This window comes from Orbicella franksi, chromosome 6 (genome assembly GCF_964199315.1).
Source record: "Orbicella franksi chromosome 6, jaOrbFran1.1, whole genome shotgun sequence".
NCBI lineage: Eukaryota > Metazoa > Cnidaria > Anthozoa > Scleractinia > Merulinidae > Orbicella > Orbicella franksi.
The window spans coordinates 32,358,400-32,378,280 of NC_138150.1; the positions used below are offsets into that span (position 1 = coordinate 32,358,400).

General features: G+C 37.7%; 2 protein-coding genes across 3 annotated transcripts; one reads left to right on the plus strand and one right to left on the minus strand.

The window, feature by feature from the left end:
- Positions 1–7: 7 nt before the first annotated feature.
- LOC145488968 (uncharacterized) lies at positions 8–8,332 on the minus strand. The gene is made up of 2 exons (XM_081467833.1): positions 4,292–8,332; positions 8–1,985 (listed from the first exon to the last, which is right to left on the minus strand). Exons 1-2 carry the CDS (start codon positions 4,730–4,732, stop codon positions 1,197–1,199), a joined length of 1,230 nt encoding a protein of 409 aa, XP_081323959.1. The 5' UTR covers positions 4,733–8,332; the 3' UTR covers positions 8–1,196.
- Positions 8,333–9,525: 1,193 nt separating this feature from the next.
- Positions 9,526–19,816, plus strand: LOC145490898 (regulator of microtubule dynamics protein 1-like). Of its 2 annotated transcripts, XM_081470018.1 has the most exons (8): positions 9,532–12,585; positions 14,180–14,560; positions 15,184–15,273; positions 16,562–16,617; positions 17,405–17,492; positions 18,903–18,933; positions 19,081–19,217; positions 19,666–19,816. In XM_081470018.1, the coding sequence occupies exons 1-8, from the start codon at positions 12,460–12,462 to the stop codon at positions 19,702–19,704; spliced, it is 948 nt and encodes a 315-aa protein (XP_081326144.1). In that variant the 5' UTR covers positions 9,532–12,459; the 3' UTR covers positions 19,705–19,816. The 2 variants fall into 2 exon arrangements, with proteins under 2 accessions (XP_081326143.1, XP_081326144.1); XM_081470017.1 differs by lacking the exon at positions 19,666–19,816 and having other exon boundaries at positions 9,526–12,585; positions 19,081–19,298.
- Positions 19,817–19,881: the final 65 nt, after the last annotated feature.

Genomic DNA, 19,881 nt, shown 5'->3' on the forward strand with positions numbered 1-19,881 from the left:
AGACATCTTCTAAAATCCACACATTTTATTCAGATTCAGTATTCTTCACACAATTAAATAGGCTCTATATATCTTTTAACTTTACAAAGCAGGTTCATGTTGACAGCTGTATTTTGAGGCCATCAATATTCTTAAGAGAAAGGATTGCTTAATAAAATATATGTCTGTAAAGCATATGCTGCCAATAAACTATTTTAACACAAGTTTTTCTTTTGTTTAATTCATATTTAAATTGCCGAATGTAAGGACCTCACTGACTAATGAAAACTGACGTTAATTACTTTTTAGGGCGTGACACAAGTTGAGCAAAATCCTGGAAAAACACAGCTGTTCCGTCTTGCAAACTTCAAAATGAACTAGCATGCAAGAAGCCAGAGAAGTCTTTCTCTGTCAATCTGTTTCAAGCTTCAGTTTATTCTAAAAACTGTTATCTAAGTTCAATAATTCCCACTCTTTTCTGATAGTTTTGAATAATGTACAATTTAACAAAATATTACAATGTATGTACTTGTATATTAATGCCATATTCTGATATAACCATCCATCAAAAATGTTCTTTGCTTCTGTCACCATTTAATATATAGCACCTTGATATATATTAAATTAATTAAACTCGCTTATAGTACACTTTTATTGGGTGTATTACCCTGCACATAATTTGTATGTAGCAAACTTCACAAAAAATACTGCTTTGAAAGCTAGCATCATAATTTAAAACATCAATTATTGGAACTTTATGTACAAATTTTCTCTTTTAGAGAATGCCTGTTAAAAAATATAAACCCATTGAGTTAAGCTTGGAGATACTGCGAGTACAAATTATGTTAGTATGTTGGCACATGTTTTTGTAAAGTGTGCAGTCAAACAAGTTATCAGAGTTCGATTAATTTTACTGATGGTTCATCACTACTTGGAATTTATTTTGATTCTAAATGATTCCATCAGTCAATGAAAGCTGTCTTCCTGTAAGTCCCATCATCACCACTCAGCAAAGATCATCCTGGGAGAATTTAGAGTTAAGGCAGCAAATTTTTCAAGGACAGTCAGGCCCTTTTCTCTGAAATTAAACTGGTTTGGTTTGGTATGTGCCAGTGTCAGCAGTGCTCATCCTTTAGGTGACTCCCAACAGCTTCCTACATAATGGCCATTAATCAAGCTTAATGAGAAATTAACTCCCTGAGAGTGTCTTGTAAACATTACCAAATGTCATTGTTGTTCCCATCCAACTCAAAACAGTCTATAAAGTCATTGTCCGTCTCTGCCCAGGGATGCTCTTCCTCATACATCAAGGGAGGAGAGGGTGGCATGTTAAATACAGACTGTGCAGCATCAGTTAATGTGGTTGGTGAGGGTGTTGCCAAGTTTTCACGAGGTGGTAGTAATCCTATCCCTCTGATTGTCAAGTCTAGGTCGGGTTCAACTTGAAATGTATCGCCATCTGTGCTATCATGTGATGGAGGTGGACTCAAGCAAACAGGTGTGGTAAATCCAGAGAGGCTTGTCACAGGAATTGAGCTGTCAAATGAAATTCCATGGGCATCTGCAATCTCTCGTATACTTTCATCTATTTCATCATTTGTCAACACTGTCATCCAACTGAATTCTTCCTTTATACCACCAGAAAATGGAGCAATTTCTTCCTCCATGAAAAGTTCATTATCATCGTCATCCTGCCTTTCAATCTTAATTTTAACAGGTTTAAACTTCTTTTTTGCCCATGGTTCATCATCTTGGTCTTGTTTAGAGAGTGAATTTTTAAGACTGCCTGATGATCTCTTGGATGTTGCCTTTTTACAAGGCTTCAAAGAACTTTTCTTGGATGGCTTTTGTGTGTTTACACCTCTCCTCCTTTTAAACACACCATCTACAAACATGTCAGCATATGCAGGGTCTATTTTCCAAAAACCTCCTTTCCCAGGCTCGTTCTTGTTTCTGGCCACCTTCACAAAGCACTTGTTCAAAGACAAGTTGTGGCGGATTGAATTCTGAAAAGGCAACAAAAAGAATTCAAAATGAAATGAGATTGTAACTTTCTAACCAAATGTACTTAGTTTGTGATCCTTTACAAGTCATCATTCAGACAGAGAGAGAGAGTAGTCTTTGAGAGCATCCTGTTTTTTCAGCTCTTGTTCGTGAAATAAGAGCGGATGCTCTCACAGGCTAAAGAGGATACTTTCTTTTTATCCATCAAATTTTGATTCACAACCAGCCATACCACTCTTTTACAAGCCATGTAATCTGCAGCTTCTAAAACATTGTTAATTTTATTTTTTAAAACATATTTCTGAGACTGATGAGAACAATTTTGGCGACACTTTTAAAAGAGAGAGTGTTGTTATTAATTACCAGGTCAATGTAATATTTCTTCTGGGAACATATACAGTTTTTCCTTAAAACTATTTGTAACTTATATGATTTATAATGACAGAGTCCTAGACATCTAATAACTCTGTCATATTTTGACTTAATTCTGACAAGAACAACATGAATGAGAAGACATATTTGGTTGTCCAGTTATTCAATACATGCAAATGTTATTTTAGTTTTACGAGATTTGAAATGAAAAACAAAAAACAAGAACCTTTTATGATTGAGCAAATTATACAGAGATCATGTTTTATGTTCTGCAAAAGATCTGTAAATGGTAATTGATTTGACACATGCAGGAGTGGGTATGCTGAGGAGGATTAGATTATTAATAATGACCCATGAACGTCTTGAAGTATGCATAGCTTTTGCTCAACATACCATGATATTCCACAAGTTTGTCAACTTCTTTATTATGTTAATGAACTTACTTTATAAATTTCAAAGCTTAATAACGAACAAGGTATTGATTTCCTAATTTTGAAGGAGGGGCTTTAAATAACGATTGGATATATTGGTCCTACCGAGGTAAGAAATTGCAAATTACTACATTGAATGTTCCGTATCCTTTTATAAAGGTCATTCTGCATGCAGTCCTTCAGGCTACAATTATCACCCTTTATGAAAACAATTTTAAAGACAAATTTCATCATTGGAGAATAATCTTTTGCAGAGATCAGTGAGAATAAGAAAACGATAAGTAGGTTAAGAATTGAACATCTGGGAATTTGAAAATAGTTTTTCAGACTGGAAAAAAATCGGTAGATAACAGTTCGAACCAGTGATCTACAAAATTATGCTTTGGATATCACGTCTATTAATAATTGAAAACTTTATTTTTAGAATCAGAAAACTATGTAAAGGTTCACTTGGGTCTGCTTTTTCATGGAATACAACCAATACATTGTGAACTAGATATTCACCACCCAAGGAGTATAGATTGTTTTTTCAAACGATTATATAAACTTCCATTCAGTTCAACCAACATGCGGAAAATTCCATGCTAATACCCAGTAATACCCCAGTGAGATAATGTAACAAATGCATGAAAACTCATTAAATTTGAATGGAAACTTCCCTTGCACCAAAACATGATTTTTTGGGGAAAATATTTGCTGAATCTCATGGTTTAAAAGTGAGACCGTGTTTTTCGACAAAATAAATTTTTCTGATAACTTGAAGTCCTGAGCCGCAACAATGACGTTAAGTGTTTTAGTCACTAAATGGTTTCGAGCCAAGCGGAAAATGGAAATCCACCCACGACATTGAATATATTGGTTGATATTAAAAAGTAGAAAGAAAACAGAAAAAACGTTTAATAACCGTATTGACGAACTTTACTCTTGAAAAGTTTGACTACCGTACGAAGCAATTCATTTATCACTGTCAACGTTCGAAAAGTAGATTGTGAATCGGAAGATGTCGTCAGTATTTTTTGACAAAAAAAGAGCGGCTTGAATTTAATTTCATACCTAGCCTAAAATGTCCTATGTGTTTTCTTTACTGTAAATTTTGCAAAGTTGCTCTAAAAATCTTATCATACAATTTTAAAACAAACTATTTTAATATTCCATTTCGTTATTCTCAAGTAATTAAATACTTCGGCACAAAAGATCTATGACCTGCCTCAGTCTTCTGAATTATCTTGCTGCGAAGCGGAAATTTTCTCTGTCCGGCTTAATAAATATTCCAGAGACAACCCCGCAAGTGAAAGTTCATCTTTGAAGATTAAGGGAAAAAGCCTCACGGAATAATCGCATCATCTTGGGCTTGATAATGAGAACATGAATATGTGATAGCGATCGATATTAGTAATCTTCACTTGCCGTTTCTTGCTTCCTAACTAGGAAGCCGGCAAAACTTTTCTTTCGTAGGTCTGCAACACCAACAGTTATTTAAGCATTAAAAGAATGAACTCATTTACCTGCCATGTTGGATCCGCAACTCGATAATACATGAAGTTTTCTTTGATCCACTTGTAAATTGCGCTGAGTGTAATCTTCGTCTTGTTGGTTTCTCTCATGGCCATACAAATTAATGTCGCGTAAGAATAAGGCGGTTTGTGGTTGGCATCGTTTTTGTAATCAATGTTTGGCTCTTTACAGTGGACGTCTTTAAATCCATCGCTAGTGTCACTGCGATCGTCGGAGTCGCATGAATTCGTCGATGGGCTCGGTGAAGGAGCTATAGAAGTAGTCGAGGGTGCGATGTCCTGTATGCTAATGCTATGCAGCCATTGAAGATTTGTTAAACTATCGTCTAACGAAGCTTGTTCTTCCTCTTGGTCTGCAGGGTTCTGGGCCTTCCAGTTTGCTGCAAATCTTTCTGCATATGATTGCACTGCAACTGGCATCTTGTTGTTCATAATAACCCGTCGCCGACTAACTTTGATGAATTATTTTAAGCAGCTGTCCCGTTTTAGATCTTCTCTCGACCGCTAGATCAAGTCCAAATACTGCCGTAGTCGACGTTCTCGATGGTGTATTTCCTGTGTGCGTTGATCAACTTGTCACTGGTTATGGTTTTTCCAGTTGATTTACCAAGGCAGGTTGAGGCGTCCCTTTGACGCACGTACGAGTGTCAGAGCTGTAAACGCTGGGGAATTGTAGCAATTTAATTACAAACTTTTCGAATGCAAAGTGGCTTCGTCGATTGGCAGCAATATTCGCCAGCTCTAAATCTGCGAGGATGATAAAGCCAGAGAAGTGTCGTACTTCTTGATGGATTCCGATTAGAAACAGCAAAAAAATATAAACCGAGATGTTTAAAGCGCTCTATTGACGGAGACAATTTCAGCAGGCAGAGAATGGACACTTTAGATCGGTGTGAAACATTTCCGTGTCATCAGTGCAGGATATGAAGAAGACGGTACTCGATTTTATGCTGTCAAAAAAATAACCAACAATTTGTTCCTTTCCCACTTAGCAGGTAGAAGCAAACGCTCGTTGCAAGCAAGCGTGAGTAAATGTAATGAATGAGCATCGTCGCCGGCTATTATTCTTGCCTATCCTGAATTAATCAAAGTAACAAAGCGCTATCAACAACTTTTTGTGATTTGATTGGACATTGAGTTGCTATGGATTAATCTCGTTATCTGCAGACGCCAAATGCAAGATTTTGATTGGCTCAAGGTTGCTATGATATCGCAGTTGTTTATGTCGTCCATGATCCAGCGCGTGCGTGAAATCGAGCTCAACCGGAAATGGTTACGAGCTTATTTGAGAAAACAATCACTTAGCAACGGGTCCCATTTCTCTTCCGCTGAAACAAAATGTGTAGGAAAAACTTGGTCCTAGAGCATTTCAGTGAAGATTTCACTGTATTAGGGACGTGCTTAGCAGTACAAAAGCGTAGGAAATGGAATAAACTACTGACGTAATTTAACCGCAGTAGGTTAAGTGTTTCCTGCGCGCTCTATTGAGTTGGAAAATTTCGCAATGCCTTGTCTGCCTCATAGTTCATCTATTTTCTTTTCCCTGTGATTAAGATGTGACTTTAAGGCCGTAGATAAGGTTCAAAATAATCTTTTTCGTTGTGTTTTGGTGTTTAGATAAAATTATGAATGTTAAACAAACACAGACTTCAGAAGGATCAAGCAGAAGAACACAAATGACATCCGGTTTTCATTAGCATGTTTAACAAAGATTGTCGTGACCTTTCGTAGAATTTTCATTCCACCAAGGTCTCTATGACCACGTGCATGATTCAGCACACGAAGACAAAACAAAACTTTATCTCTAAATGTAAAACTTATAAAGCAAAGCACTGTAATTTCTTTACATGACTTATGCGTCAATCTATCTTTCAATTGACTAGGAAAATTACATGAGTACCGCAAGATTTGTTCAAGCATACATTTTTGTGGACTGGGAAGTTGTGTGGCTTTTGATATTGACAAAGTTATGTGCAGAATTTTATTTGAGGAATATTGACTTTTCAGTGCAATTTTTAACGGTGCTTTTTAACAACGGAAATATCGCTGTACGTTAGGCAGGTGCTAACATGCATGCATACATGCATGCACAAGTATTGCGCAAACTGGCTTTCTAACTGTCAAAGATATTCAAAGCAAACGATAAACCACGTTATTAAATCTGCATAGTGATTGACAGTTAGCTTCCTTGTTGCTGTCCAGCTACCCAAAATATGGGATATTAAATTTGTTTTTTGGTTATACTCTTTATATTGAGGTCATTTTCAGGCATTCTGTACCGGCGAAGCGGGGGGGGGGGGTACTCCCTTACCTGCATATGAGCTATATAGGTATGTACGGCCCCAAAGCGTATGGTTTTTCAGCCGTTTTGGTCATAAATAGGGTATCGAGTTTGGCCATTTTGGTAATAAATAGGGTATGGTTTTTGCGTTCTAGTCTTCATATGGGTATGTTTTCAAGAAGAAACCACTTTTTTATCATTATCGAAAAAAAAAACCAACAACAAAAGCCCTTCACAAATCATGCTTACGGCAATTTAGCATTGGTCTGAACTACGGAACTAATTACAAGGCAGGTCTGAACCAGGGTTTGATATAAGGGTGATGTCATAAAAGGGCTTTCGAATTTTTGGCCAGGTCAGAAATAGGGTAGGGAAAATAGCAGATTTTGGTCATAAATAGGGTAAGGGTTTCGGGAAGCGAGCCGCACACCCCCACCCAAATTTTCTAGGAGTACCCCTCCCCCGGAATCCTGTAGTAGCCTGTGTAGCTGATTTCGGTGGGGTGCTAGTTCCGCACCACAAAACCCCAACTCCAAAACCTCACCGAAACAGCCAGCTAGTTTACAACTTGCCATGTTTTTCATCCTGGTTATAATTAATTGAAAATGACATGTTCCCTTTCTTCTTTTTTAATAAGAGTTATAACGCAATTACAGTCAGTCCTGCTGTTCTGTTGGCGCGGAATGAAATTTAAAGGAAGAACTAGAAAATAAAATTGAAGTTTCCTCCAAATTTAAGTCCAGTTTTTACAACAAGTATCATATCAGTCAGGCGTTATTCTTTTAATTAATTTAAGATAAGATTGAAAAGCTCATAAAGATAGAAGCGATAGGAAGCAGATGCTTGAACCACCTGCATGTGGCTACTTATAAAAATGTTAATGCCATAAGCAATAAATATTCCCGTATATTTGTGTTCAAAGTCTTTCCGCGCCGTTTTTACAAATATCTGTCACTATTGGGTAAATTCGTTAAAATGTATTCGGCATGCCTGACTCCGATGTATTAAATCAGGGAGTTGTCTAAGTAAAAATGAGAGTTGATGTAAAAATGAAATAACAGACATTCAACGCCGCTCTTTTCTATCTTTCATTCACTTTGTTAGCTTTTGTTCGTTCATGATAAGCTGATTGGAAGCGGTGCTGGCGATATTAAACTTCTATTCTGCAAAAGAATAGTAACTGTAACTGGTTTTCGTGGTCGAGCGGACAGCCAAGTGTCAGTTTACAATGAAAACGATTTTAAGTAAGAAGAGAGGCGCCAGACAGTAAATATTGGCGGCTTAATGATCTATTTTCCCCACACTGATCTATTTTCCTATCCGACTGAAAAGAAATATCCGTTTTGTTGAAAAACAAGTTTAGTGTTTACCTTCCCTTTCATGTATTTTCGGCGGATCAGACGATATTAAGGCAAAAGAAAAATATTTAAATGAATATATCGAGCAGAATAGCAGTTCGTTTTTGCCACTTTAGTTGGGCTATTTATATATACACTAAATACCCAAAAAGCAGACTTTTCAAAACAAACTATTTAATAAGATCTAATTTAATATCTAAAATTCCATATCAACCAATGTATATTCCAGCGAAGATTAGTTTCATTTCCCATGCATTGCAGTGCTTCGTTCCAGTACTGAGTATCCTTACAACACAATAGTAAGATAGGAGGTTTACTGAGTTTTTGTCATTGGTTGTCGTCTCTTCTTTTAAAGGACGGACCATAATTGTTTTCGGTGGTGGGAGAATGGGGGGGGGGGGGGGGTCGGTGGATAGGGGAGGAGGATATTTCCAAAAATTCCCGCACAACAAAAGACACTGAAAAAAAAAATCGTGCAAGGGGAGCCATGGTAAAAAAAAAAAAAAAATCAAGCAAGTGCTTTCTACTATCTTTATTTTGATTTTTGATGTTAGAAAAAAAAAAAAAACATTCTTGCCCAGACTATTGTCCACCCAAAAGAATCATGCTCAACCTAACGGTGAAAGAAAAATTTCATGCCTCAGAAAATTCCCCCTCCCCGCCCTCCTAAAAATATAATGGTCCGTCCTCTACTAGTTCCCCTGAAATACAGCATGGCCTGAGTTGTCCTTAGATGATTGGTATTTTTTTTGAAAAGACGGGGTTTTTCGGGTAAATTTAATAGATGTGTTATATAACGTCTAGTTCCATTCATACATGATTCCGCGCATTTGTAATCTTTCGCTAGAACTGTGCAGATCATGCGTGCAAATGAGTGCGTGACCAGTGCGGAGATGACTGCTTGCACATGATTTCGTGCACGTGTTAGCCTGCAGAGCAGGCGAAATTTTTTCGAGCGAGCGCTCACATCGTAAAAAGTTTAGCCGCCATCTTGAATTTTTCATGCAGTGGAAGACTGGGGAGAGAAAGAAAGTTTTACCAAGGGGGTGAATGATAGGCAAGAGGAAGGATAGGGGAGGGGTGGCGGTCTAAAAAGGCGGTCGCAAGGTTGTAACGCTAACTCGCGCCAATAAGACGCCTGCACTGCAGGCTATGCACGTGTTTGCTAATAAGTATCTATCTAATTAAAAAATGTTTGTTTACCCGTGAATTATGATGAGAACCTACAATTATATTCAACATTGTATTTGAATAACTTGCATCCAGTATTTTGTCATGGTCGGTTCCGGAATCAGAGGTAAATTTGTCTTTGATAAAGGCTTTCCAAGCTGACGTATCAAATTAAAGACAAAGGGATTGTACGCGACGTGGTATTAAATTAAATGCTTTGAGAATAAAATTGATTGCCACGTTGTCCTCATCATTGATTGCTTGTTTCTTAGGGCGTTTAGGAAGGATTTCGGCGAGCTACAATCTTGGTCAGAATAAAATAAGAAATAAAACCACTCCTAAACGCAAAGCGCGCCATTTTTCCCATCATTGAAATTGGGGTTGGGCGGGGGGGGGGGGGGGGTGGTCTTAATTTTTCATTTAATTGTCCAAGGAAAGGTTTCAACGAGACAAGACAAAGGGGGCCGGTAATTAGGAACTAATTTGTGAACGCATTTATCGGTCACGCGCATCAGAACGCCGATAACCTAAGTTTAGCTACTACAAGAAGAGTATATTTTGGTTATAATGAATAGATAAAAACCATTCTAGCCTCAACTTATCGATCCAAAGCAGTACTGGGAATAATAACGAATCATATTAGTGCTCGAAAAGCTCAGTACAAACATGACAAACATGTCATGTCATGGAGAAAAAGAATACCTTTCGAAGACTGGGCTTCAATCCAAATTCTAAAGACTCAGGAGCTGATCGGTAAAACTATAGAGTCTATAAATAGTCGTGTCACTGACATAAAACGAAATAATGGCGAAAGACTGAAGAACTAATAAAAGTAACCGTTCTCTGTGGACAATTGTACTATGATAAAACGATGCTTACACGTTTTAGTGACGGTTTACGACATATTTCCCACGATTTATGGTTGGTTTATTTGACGGTTTAAAACGGGTTTTGACAATTTTGGCGAACAATGAAGTAAAAACTGAACTATGCCGATTATTTTACTGCCCTGCTACAAAACCGCGCTAAACCATAAACAATTGTCAATAAAACCTTGTAAATCGTTGTGTTTTATTTCAACGTAGATAAAAATCGGGCAAGACTCTTTTTTTGTAAAGAAAACTATTGTGCAGAAAGAAAATACTTCAATAAACAAATATTCAAGATAAAGAGCCTGAAAAGTTAAGGCTTTTTAAAAATAAAAGACTGAAAATGTGAAGCCCAAGTTGCGCGGTAACGTATAGGGTAAGTCGCAGGTGAGGGTAACGCGCATGAACTCTCTCGAGTTCGAGGCCGTTCTCCTCTTCTTTTTTCCTTTTTTTTCCCCTCTCTGTGGGTAAGGTCAAATATTTTTTTGGCGTTGAATCTGCTGGGAAAGAATGCCAGTGCACTGCCAGTCACTCTGTCTTTTTCTCATCAATGAATCCTCCCTCCACGTACACCACATATTACCACCTCGTCAGTGGTGCAGAAAAAAAAAAAATTCAACGCGTCAAGGTACCGATAAAGTACTTAGAAAAGGAAAGAAAGCGACGTTTTCAATTTTCATATCAATAAAGTACATGACACGCCAAAAATAAACCATGTTTTGATTTTAATTCCGCATGATTATGTTTGAATCGCGTACAGAGTTCACGAGATTTTATTTCGGCTAACGTTCTTTTCCCTTAGTTATCGAACGTGCGACAACAACTCAGATGTGACCTGCATAGACCATATAGCTTCTTGTAATACCAGTGTGGACCTCGGACAATCTTGGTCAGAGTAATATGAGAAATAAAAGCACCGAATCAGTGATGAACTGGCGCTAAACGCAAGGAGTGGTCTTAATTTTTCATTTTTAAATGAAAAACCTTGGACAATTAAAAAATTGTCCAAGATTGTAGCTCTATTCGGACTATTCGGACTATTCGCATTCCACTGCTGTGCTGTTCCTGTAGGATAAATTTCAAGAACAACGAAAAAGGTTACTAGGTGATATTCTAAACTTTGCGGCTTTAATTTTCTTAAAATTTGATTTATCAAAACTGGAGATAGCGATCGAATTTCAAATCGATGTAAATAATTCACTAAATTCCTATGGGACCATCGTCAGAAAAAACCCTCTGGGGACTCATCACGAGGTTTCCATTCCTGGACGAGTGAGAGGCGGCTCTGGAGTCAACCACGGGATTCGCATTTCGCCCCTGCGTCTTGACCTCGGTGAGTCAATGGATTATATGGTGTTTCTATTGTTGTTAAAACAACAACTGATATATCGTTGATTTTTACACTGAAATTTAGAATTCAAGTGATAGCGACCCAACCTCGTTCCCAGGGTCTCTCATCTTGCCGCCCACTGGAGCTCGCTCCAAGGGGCGGTAAGATGAGAGACCCTGGGAACGAGGTTGATAGTGTATCAACTTTTATCAACTTGACGATTCCCCAGGTCGATCGCGCGATCTTTCCATTTGAGGACATCGCCATAATTCTATTGTCTTTTCACGAGAAGCAATATGAAAAATGAAGTAATCGATGGTCGAAAATATTTCCAATCAAAGCGAATTAGAAGCATTCCTTTGTTGTCGGTTCTTAGTCCGGACCGGACAGGTGTCACAGTGATATGTGTATCCCCGTGATATGTGTATCCCCGCACACATATCACTAGTGATATGTGTATCCCCTCCAAAATAGCAGCCAGTGATATGTGTATCCCCCACCCCCATCCCCTCTACTTTAAATCGCAATATCCTCCTTGAAAGCGCTCTCGTCGTCCGGTCGCTTACTGGACGAGCGAGGAACCCAAACAGACTTAGACCACAAATCTCAATTTTTGTGGTTGAAAAAGCTTACGTATCTGCTGCTGGAATTGTTTTCTTGATCCTAACTGGTTTTCTGCGAGCAGGATATAATAAATTTAAAGTTGAACACCAAATGGATCTAGATATATTCTAATTTGACTTTCACGGCACGGGATTTCTAGGACGATATTAATTGCGCGGTGCGTTCTCACCCCTCGAGTAACGCATGTTGTCCACTGTTCATCGCCTTGTTTGCATCTGAATTATTCGTGGAGTGAAACACATATCACTGTTTCGACCCGCTCCCCAGAAAATGATTAGTGGCACCGACGTGTATCCCCTGCACCCGCTTTTCAGTTCGACTTTTTGTAAGATATGTTAAGGCTGTTGTGTTTGTTCGTTGAATGCCCAGGCGCGTATCAGTGTTTTGTGTATCCCCACGAGGGAGACACATATCACGAGTGATATGTGTGGGGGGATACACATATCACGGTGACACGGGAGTCCTGGCTTTTTTCCCTTTGGAACAACCTTTTCAAATACTCTGACCCAGTTCCCAACGTTTTCAAAATGGCGGCTGTATATGGGATAGGACGTTTTGCTTGGCGAATTCGAGCGCTCGTTGTGGAGAAAGGATTTGTTATAAACGTACTTCAACGGCTTAAAACACCTGTCAGAATGCACGTTCAAAAGAGGGTACGTTTCAAGTCAGAGCAAATCAAAATACAACGACGTAGTGTGTTACTCAGTTTTGAAGAAATTTTGCCACCCGCTGTTAACTTAGACCTAACTTCAATTAATTTTGTTTACTTGTCTTTCCTTGTCAGAGGATCATAGGGCGAAGCAAATTTAAATGAGTGTTACATCAGCGTTTTCGCATTCATACATATGGTTAAAGTCCGGATTTTAAATTTATTTTGTCCTTTTTGTTGAAACATGTATTAAGGAGAAAAATAGTAAAATAGACGTTGTCACATTTACGGGTAAAGACAGGAATCCGTAGGAAAAACGATGGCGACTGGTACATTTACTCATAGTTCTTAGTGAGCAAAAGCCTTAACAACGTTCATAAAAACGCACAGAAGAGTTACAAAATCTTCAAACCTAGCATACACAATGTCCTTTGTACAGAGACAAATATTGTAAAAATTTGGCTTTCTTTGTGTCTTACAGGCTGTGTTAGGTTTGCAAGGTATTGTGGTAAAATGTACAGCCACCATCTTTTTTCCTATGGTGGATTGCACCACACTATAACGGACTCTGGTTAGCCTAAGTATCACTTTGGATAGCCTAAACAGCACACCAGTTAGCCTAGATACCACTTTGGTTAGCCTGAACAGCAATCCAGTTAGTCTGAGTGGCATTTCAGTTTAGGTTGTTAGTTTTCGCTGACTTGGCAATGGTTAGCTTTTTAAAAGGGTGCAATTCCTGTCTTAAGCTGCATGTAAGGTTTACGACACCATCTTGATGGGTGGGCAAAGTGGTCAGAAATTACAGCATTTGTATGGGAATCCGATGGCAAAGAACATTTTCCAAAATTGAATTTTACACAATTTGTGAATTGCAACATTAAAATGCTAGGTAGAGGATTGTATTCACCAAGTTTGAAAGAGTAGCTTGGCTAGACGATGACTAGTTAATTTTTCTAATTTTCCATACACGTATCTTTAACTTTGGCTGGGTAGATGCGGTTTATGGGAAAATAAATCAGAGTTATTGGATGAGGTTGAGCAAAATATCATTATCTGTCAGTGGAGAGCAGATCTATTATTTGCCAAAGCTGAAGGCTGAGGCAAATAATTGATCTGCGAGACACTGACAAATAATGATATTTTGTGATAACAGAGCTCAGTAATTGTTTTATCATTCGATCACCAAATTTTTTTTCTTATTTAAATCACTCTCTGGCAGCTCAGGAGAGCAATCTGCCATTTTTCACCAAAGATCATGGTTACAATTACGCATGAGCAGAATATTATTTGTAGCAAAAGACATTTAGATGGTACTATGCATGAGCAGACCATTATTTGTAGGCAGTTATTTGCAGGTGATATGGTTGGCTCTTGGCCAATGAAAAGGAAGAAAAAATATATTGAATGATAAAGTAAGTTATCTTTTTAAATAAAAATCAGATTGTAACCTTAAGACAATCAGCAAAATAATATACCACCTGATATGAACAGCTGTCACAGTGAAACATGTTTCATTAGTGATCAGACTAGACATGATGTTTAGGCCTATTGTGAACACAGCTATTGTCTAATAATTTTTAGATATATCTTTGTTGTAGGTTTACATACTATGTACCCAGCTGGTGACAAAATCTCGATCCGTTCCTCCATTGCTTGCTCTTGGTTGGTGGGGAGCATCCAAACCTCAGGAAGCACAAACTTCTGCTACATCAGAATCAATAAAAATGAGTCAGTTAGAACTTGATATAAAGACAGCAGATGAATTATATGATGACAACAAAATACAAGAACAGTACGATCTACTTCTCAAACACAAAGATTCACAAAATGCTGAGATAGAGTGGAGATTAGCTAGATCATGTAGAGTGCTGGCAGAAAATAACAAAGATAAAGACACAAAGAAACAATTGACATATAAAGCTCTGGAACATGCTGAACTTGCTTTGAGGCTTGATGACAAGAACTTTGCTTGTCATAAGGTTGGTGATACGTTTTAGCCTTCCATATAACTTTCACTTTCAGTTAATTGGTGCCAATCATAATGATAATCCTTGCCAATACTTCAAATTACTATATGTGGATCCTTTCTCTAATATGGCACTACATGTTAAAGAGCTAAGCCAAAAAACTTAATAAAGTAAAATAAAAATAAAATAAATAAAACTCTCATTGTATAATACTGAACTAAAATATATTAATTGAAATATATACAATCATATAAAATAGTATCAATCCAGGACCTTAATCCAGGAACTTAATTCAAGTTTCTAAAAAGACACGTAATCACTATCTCTATATTGGAATGTGGAGGCAGTTGAACTGTTGAAAAGAAAGTTTTTAAACACTCCTTGGTGATAAGTAGTCTTTTAATTTCCTTAAAATTTAAATTATCCTAGACATCATGCTGGTGTTTATCCCATTAAAGTCAGGAGTTTATTCGGAGTCATCTGGCTGTAGAGGTACTCCTGACATAATGATTAGTGTTTTGCCTCCATCATTGATAGACTTGATACAACCAATCCTTTGAAGCAATTAATAGAAATAATGTAAAATCAAAGCCCTGATGAAATAGAAAATGAAGTTTCTCTGTTTTCTCCCACAGTGGTATGCCATTGCCCTTTCCATTGTTGGTGACTATGAAGGAACAAAAGCTAAATTAGAAAATGCAAAGATCATGAAGGAACATTTTGAGGTAAGACACAACACAGCTAGCAAGGCTGTGCTATCAAACTCAGTATATGTAAACTTGCATCATAATCCAATGGTGCACGTACATGGTGTCAGCAAAGTTGACTTAGACTATGATTAGTCTCTCTTTCGCTTAGTCCATCATGCATGACGCGAAAGAAAACTGTGAGAAAAATGGGTTCCTCACCTCCAGGATTTCGTGCGGCCACTTTTTTCTCATGGTTTTCTTTCACATCACGCACAACTGACTAAGTGAAAGAGGGACTACTCGTAGTTTAAAGTTGACTTTGCAATGACATTGCTATTGACGATGTTATAAACCAATTGGTGTACGTTTGTAGCTGTGAGTCAATGAGCTATGGTGTAGTTGGCAAGTTCAGAGATCACTCTAGAAGCCAGAGTAGCTCTTGATTGGCAGTGCCTCAGGTAACTTTTACGCTTCTCTTGAGTTCTCCAAACATACCTTGATGATACATGCTTATTAATGCATTTTTTATTTGTTTATTAAAGACCACAAACACTACATTACAACATACGCATGTAATGCATGCACACTAATGTATAATTCAACATTGTTTTAAAAATATGTATTTTTTTAAGTCACAGGAAGCGAGATCCATTAGTGTCCATACTTTCCATTTTTTAGGTACTTTATCTAACTGAACATTAATTTACAGAATATATGTTGTTGTGCAACCTTGTATAGGGTTCGTTGTAGTGCAAGGTTTTTATGTTTGACCAAAACAAGATTTATGTTGATTGGTGTGACCTGCAAAACATGCCCAGTGATAAAATATTGCTGACATAGTGACAAAACCCAGAGAAGGATAGACAGAGCAGTGCCAAGAGACTGCAATGACATCTCATAAAGTCACAGAAAACTGTTAGGAGGGACTAGAGTATGAACTTCACCTAGATAGTATAACAAACAATTTAAGCCTAGCAATATTGTGCAGTGGATGAGCTGAGTGCAGAACAAAGGGGACTGTGTGTGGGTGTGTGTGTGTGTAAAGTGTGTGTGTAAGGGCGGGGGGGGGGGTTGGTGGGTGGTGCTAAATCCATTGATCATGGGAATGGACTGGAATGATAAACACTCTCCACATGAGATGTTCCCTTTCAAGAGACTTGTTCCCATAAATCATTTTGTCCAGCTTTATTTACTGCTCCACTGAAAATGGTTCTTAAGGAATATCACCATTGACTCTGTAGCCAATGGCTAGATACGTCCACGATAGGTCGCCATGTTCCGAGCTAGCATTCTTATGGATAATTCAAAAGCTTTATCTTTACAGAAGGCAATTGAATTGAATCCAACGGATCCCACTTCCCAGCATTTACTTGGTCTCTGGTAGGTAACTTCGTTTTTAATGTTGAAATAATATTATTGATTCATCTCTTTAAGAGTCTTATTGACCTGAAGCTGGCAGAAGTGTGCATCTTCTTGTTTCATAATAATTAGAGTGGTGATGATCGATCAGCTGGACTAAGGATGTTTAATGTTGTAGAAGAACCAGATTACGTGATGGACAGTGTGGGGAATCACGGGTCGCAAAACTTTCTGTCATTATTTATCATACATATCGGACAATCAACCTCTCGTAAACAAAAAACAAATCATTACTTTCAAGAGTAAAACACGTTTAATTACAGCTCATACATCCTCATCGCGGAAAAGTTCTCGCAAGCCGCCTATCAGCTGAACACGTTCACGATTTTTTACAGCAAGTTGTGTTAACAAATTTGTCAAGAGATCTTTCGTGGTTAATTTTCCTTATTTGCATTAGGAGAAAATCCAACGGCGTGAATGCCAAACAAGTTCGGGCAGAAATTACAAAATTGGCCGAAATATGGCCTCATATTCACGTCGCATTATATTATGAGGCAACTGAGTAAGATTAAATAACCGTGAAAAATGATATTACACAATCATTAGTAAGTAAATCGAAATTTAAAACAAAAAAAAATGTTTAATTAATTTGCCATGATCCTCTTAGAAGTGCGTGAATATTCCAACAAGGTCCGTGGATGAGTTTTAAGTTTCAAAATAGTTGAAATAACTGGGTCAGGATCAAATATGAAAATTAGTATTTCAAGCTTTGGTTGATTAATTTTAATTTTTTCAACCTGGACTTTAGGTGTTTTACTTTCGCTGACATGCCCTGGTACCAAAGGCAAATTGCCGCTACTATCTTTGCTGACCCGCCGGAATCTTCATACGAGGAGGTAAAAACTGCTTTAAAACGCTATTACTAGATATCTGGTTTCGAAAAGGACCATTGACATCACAACAACAACAACAACAACAACAGCAACTTTTTATTTCACCCAGAGTTAAAAATTACAATGTTATAGAGTGAGAACAAAAATGATAGGGGCGTTAGCTACCCGAAATAACTTACGAGTTAAAAATGCCAGGCAGCCAGTTAAAAGTCTTTGTTCCACGTGAAATCTGACATCACCTGAGAATCTTAATTGGAGTGAAATAGTTGGGTTAGCTTAGCAGTCGTACATCAGGAACCTTTAATCGATGTTGGTGACAACAATGTAAAGCTGCTAATCTCATGACTGACAAACTCTGGTCCGAGTGAGCTTTTGTTCAGGTCAAGTAATAACTGAGTAATAACCTTCACAACTTTACTGAAATAATTCTGTCTGCACAGTGCATGATTTTTTAAGCACTGAACGAACACAGAAAATACAATGTTGATTGCCTGCTACTTTTCCGTAACCTGTGTTACAGCCGCCCTCCAAGAAAGAAAAAAAATCGAAGAGAGCGATCTTTCTTTCAGGGAGAACAGCTGTAACTCAGGCCAACTTTTCCGCTGATTGTTCTTGTGTACAACACCACGTCTCTCTACAAGATTTTAAATGGTTAAGCAACTACACTTTTCAAGTTAATCATGATGATTGAAAACGTTTAGTATTACATTCTTAATAGCTTTTTTTCCTCAATCTCTATCGTTATATGTTCATGCTCTTGAAGTTTTGGCCCACCAATCACTTGAACTGCCGATTTACTTGAAAGTAAGGTTGGCTTGACCTTGTGATGTTACAATTGATTCTCGGTGACTGAAACCTTCAAGGAAAATCAAGAAAAGTTCGAGCTACCGGGAGATGGGAACAATAATCAGTGCGCGATTCAACAGGGTTTATTCAGACAGAGAACGAGTAAAACTGGAACGACGCTGCAAACGTAACAGATCTAAACGGAATAAAACAAAATAACGCAAAACAGCACAAAATTGCCATAGTGTATTACCTTGAGCACAGTCGTAAAGAGTTATTCTTGTCACAAATATGACGCTTTACACTCAGGATATTTCTGTGGATGATTCTGGAGAGCTATTTTAGACTTTGACAAGCGAGGTTCAAGTTCGAGTTCCCGAGGGTAAAATTACCAACAGCTAATGTAAGATACAAATCCAGGGGAAATCCTTTTTGGTACGAGTTTGCGCGAGATTCGAGTTACCGGAAATTCAAGTCTGCATCGAGAATCTATTGTTTTCAACGTGATAACAAGAGTTTTCACATTTGAAAAACAGCAAGGTTTATTTTCATAACAACGTCAGCTCTATCCTTGCTTCTGCTCATTGAGCTGTTGTTCACAAAATCAGTTTTGTTTGTTTACCATAGGCTTTGGGACATTTTAAGAAAGCTGAAGAATGTAAGTACGCAATTGATGATTACAGTCTAAGTGGTATTTGTTCAGATGTTAACTCTGTTCAACTTTCCATATTTAAATGAAGAATTCAAGATTGAAGATGTTAAGTTCTCGATTTGATGATCAAATTTTGATTAATGTTTACTTTAGTACAACCAAACTTCTTCAGTAAGAATCATCTGTTGCTGGGAAAAACGTTTCTACGAGAAAACAAGAAGGAGGAAGCAAAACTGTGGCTTGAAAAGGCGGCGAACAGTAATCCGGGTATAACAGTTGATGATGAGATGGTACGTACATTGTTAGTTCTTGATGAGGGACGCCCCTTCAACACGGTTAAAAATTCGTCAGCTAAAACTACTAATAACTAATAGTAAAAAAGTAATTAAATTAAGAAAAAAAGGCTGCTTATGTTGGTTTTGTTACAATAACGTTCCTTTACACTCACTGAGTTCTCTTTTCACATGCATTTAACTTTTGAAGTAATCTAATTAAATTCTCAATGTCACGGTCTTATTTGATAACTTCTCTTGTAAAATACATATTGATTGACTCATTCTCCCTGTAGTCAGTTGACTGGACTAACTGGAGTGTTGAAGGACAGATCATAACAGCACCGTACAGAATCTGCTCTGCAGCTCTCCTTCCGGTGTCACACCTAAACATTGTTTTAATTTTTATAGTATTGTACAACAACCCGGGAACATCGTGTCATTCTGCTCTTGTTTGTATTTACAGGCACAGGAGGAGGCCAAAAAATTGTTGAAGAGTCTATAGACGGACTGACAAGTTATTATCATTAATGAAAATGTTGCTGATTGTTGGGTTATTTAATTTTATAACGCTTGGTTGTTCTTGCAAACACATTAAAAACATGCCGTGAATTTGAGAGTGTCTTTGGTGTTTTCTTCTTGTAACTTTCTCTGTCAGCTGTGTTTATGCGGCTGTTCTACA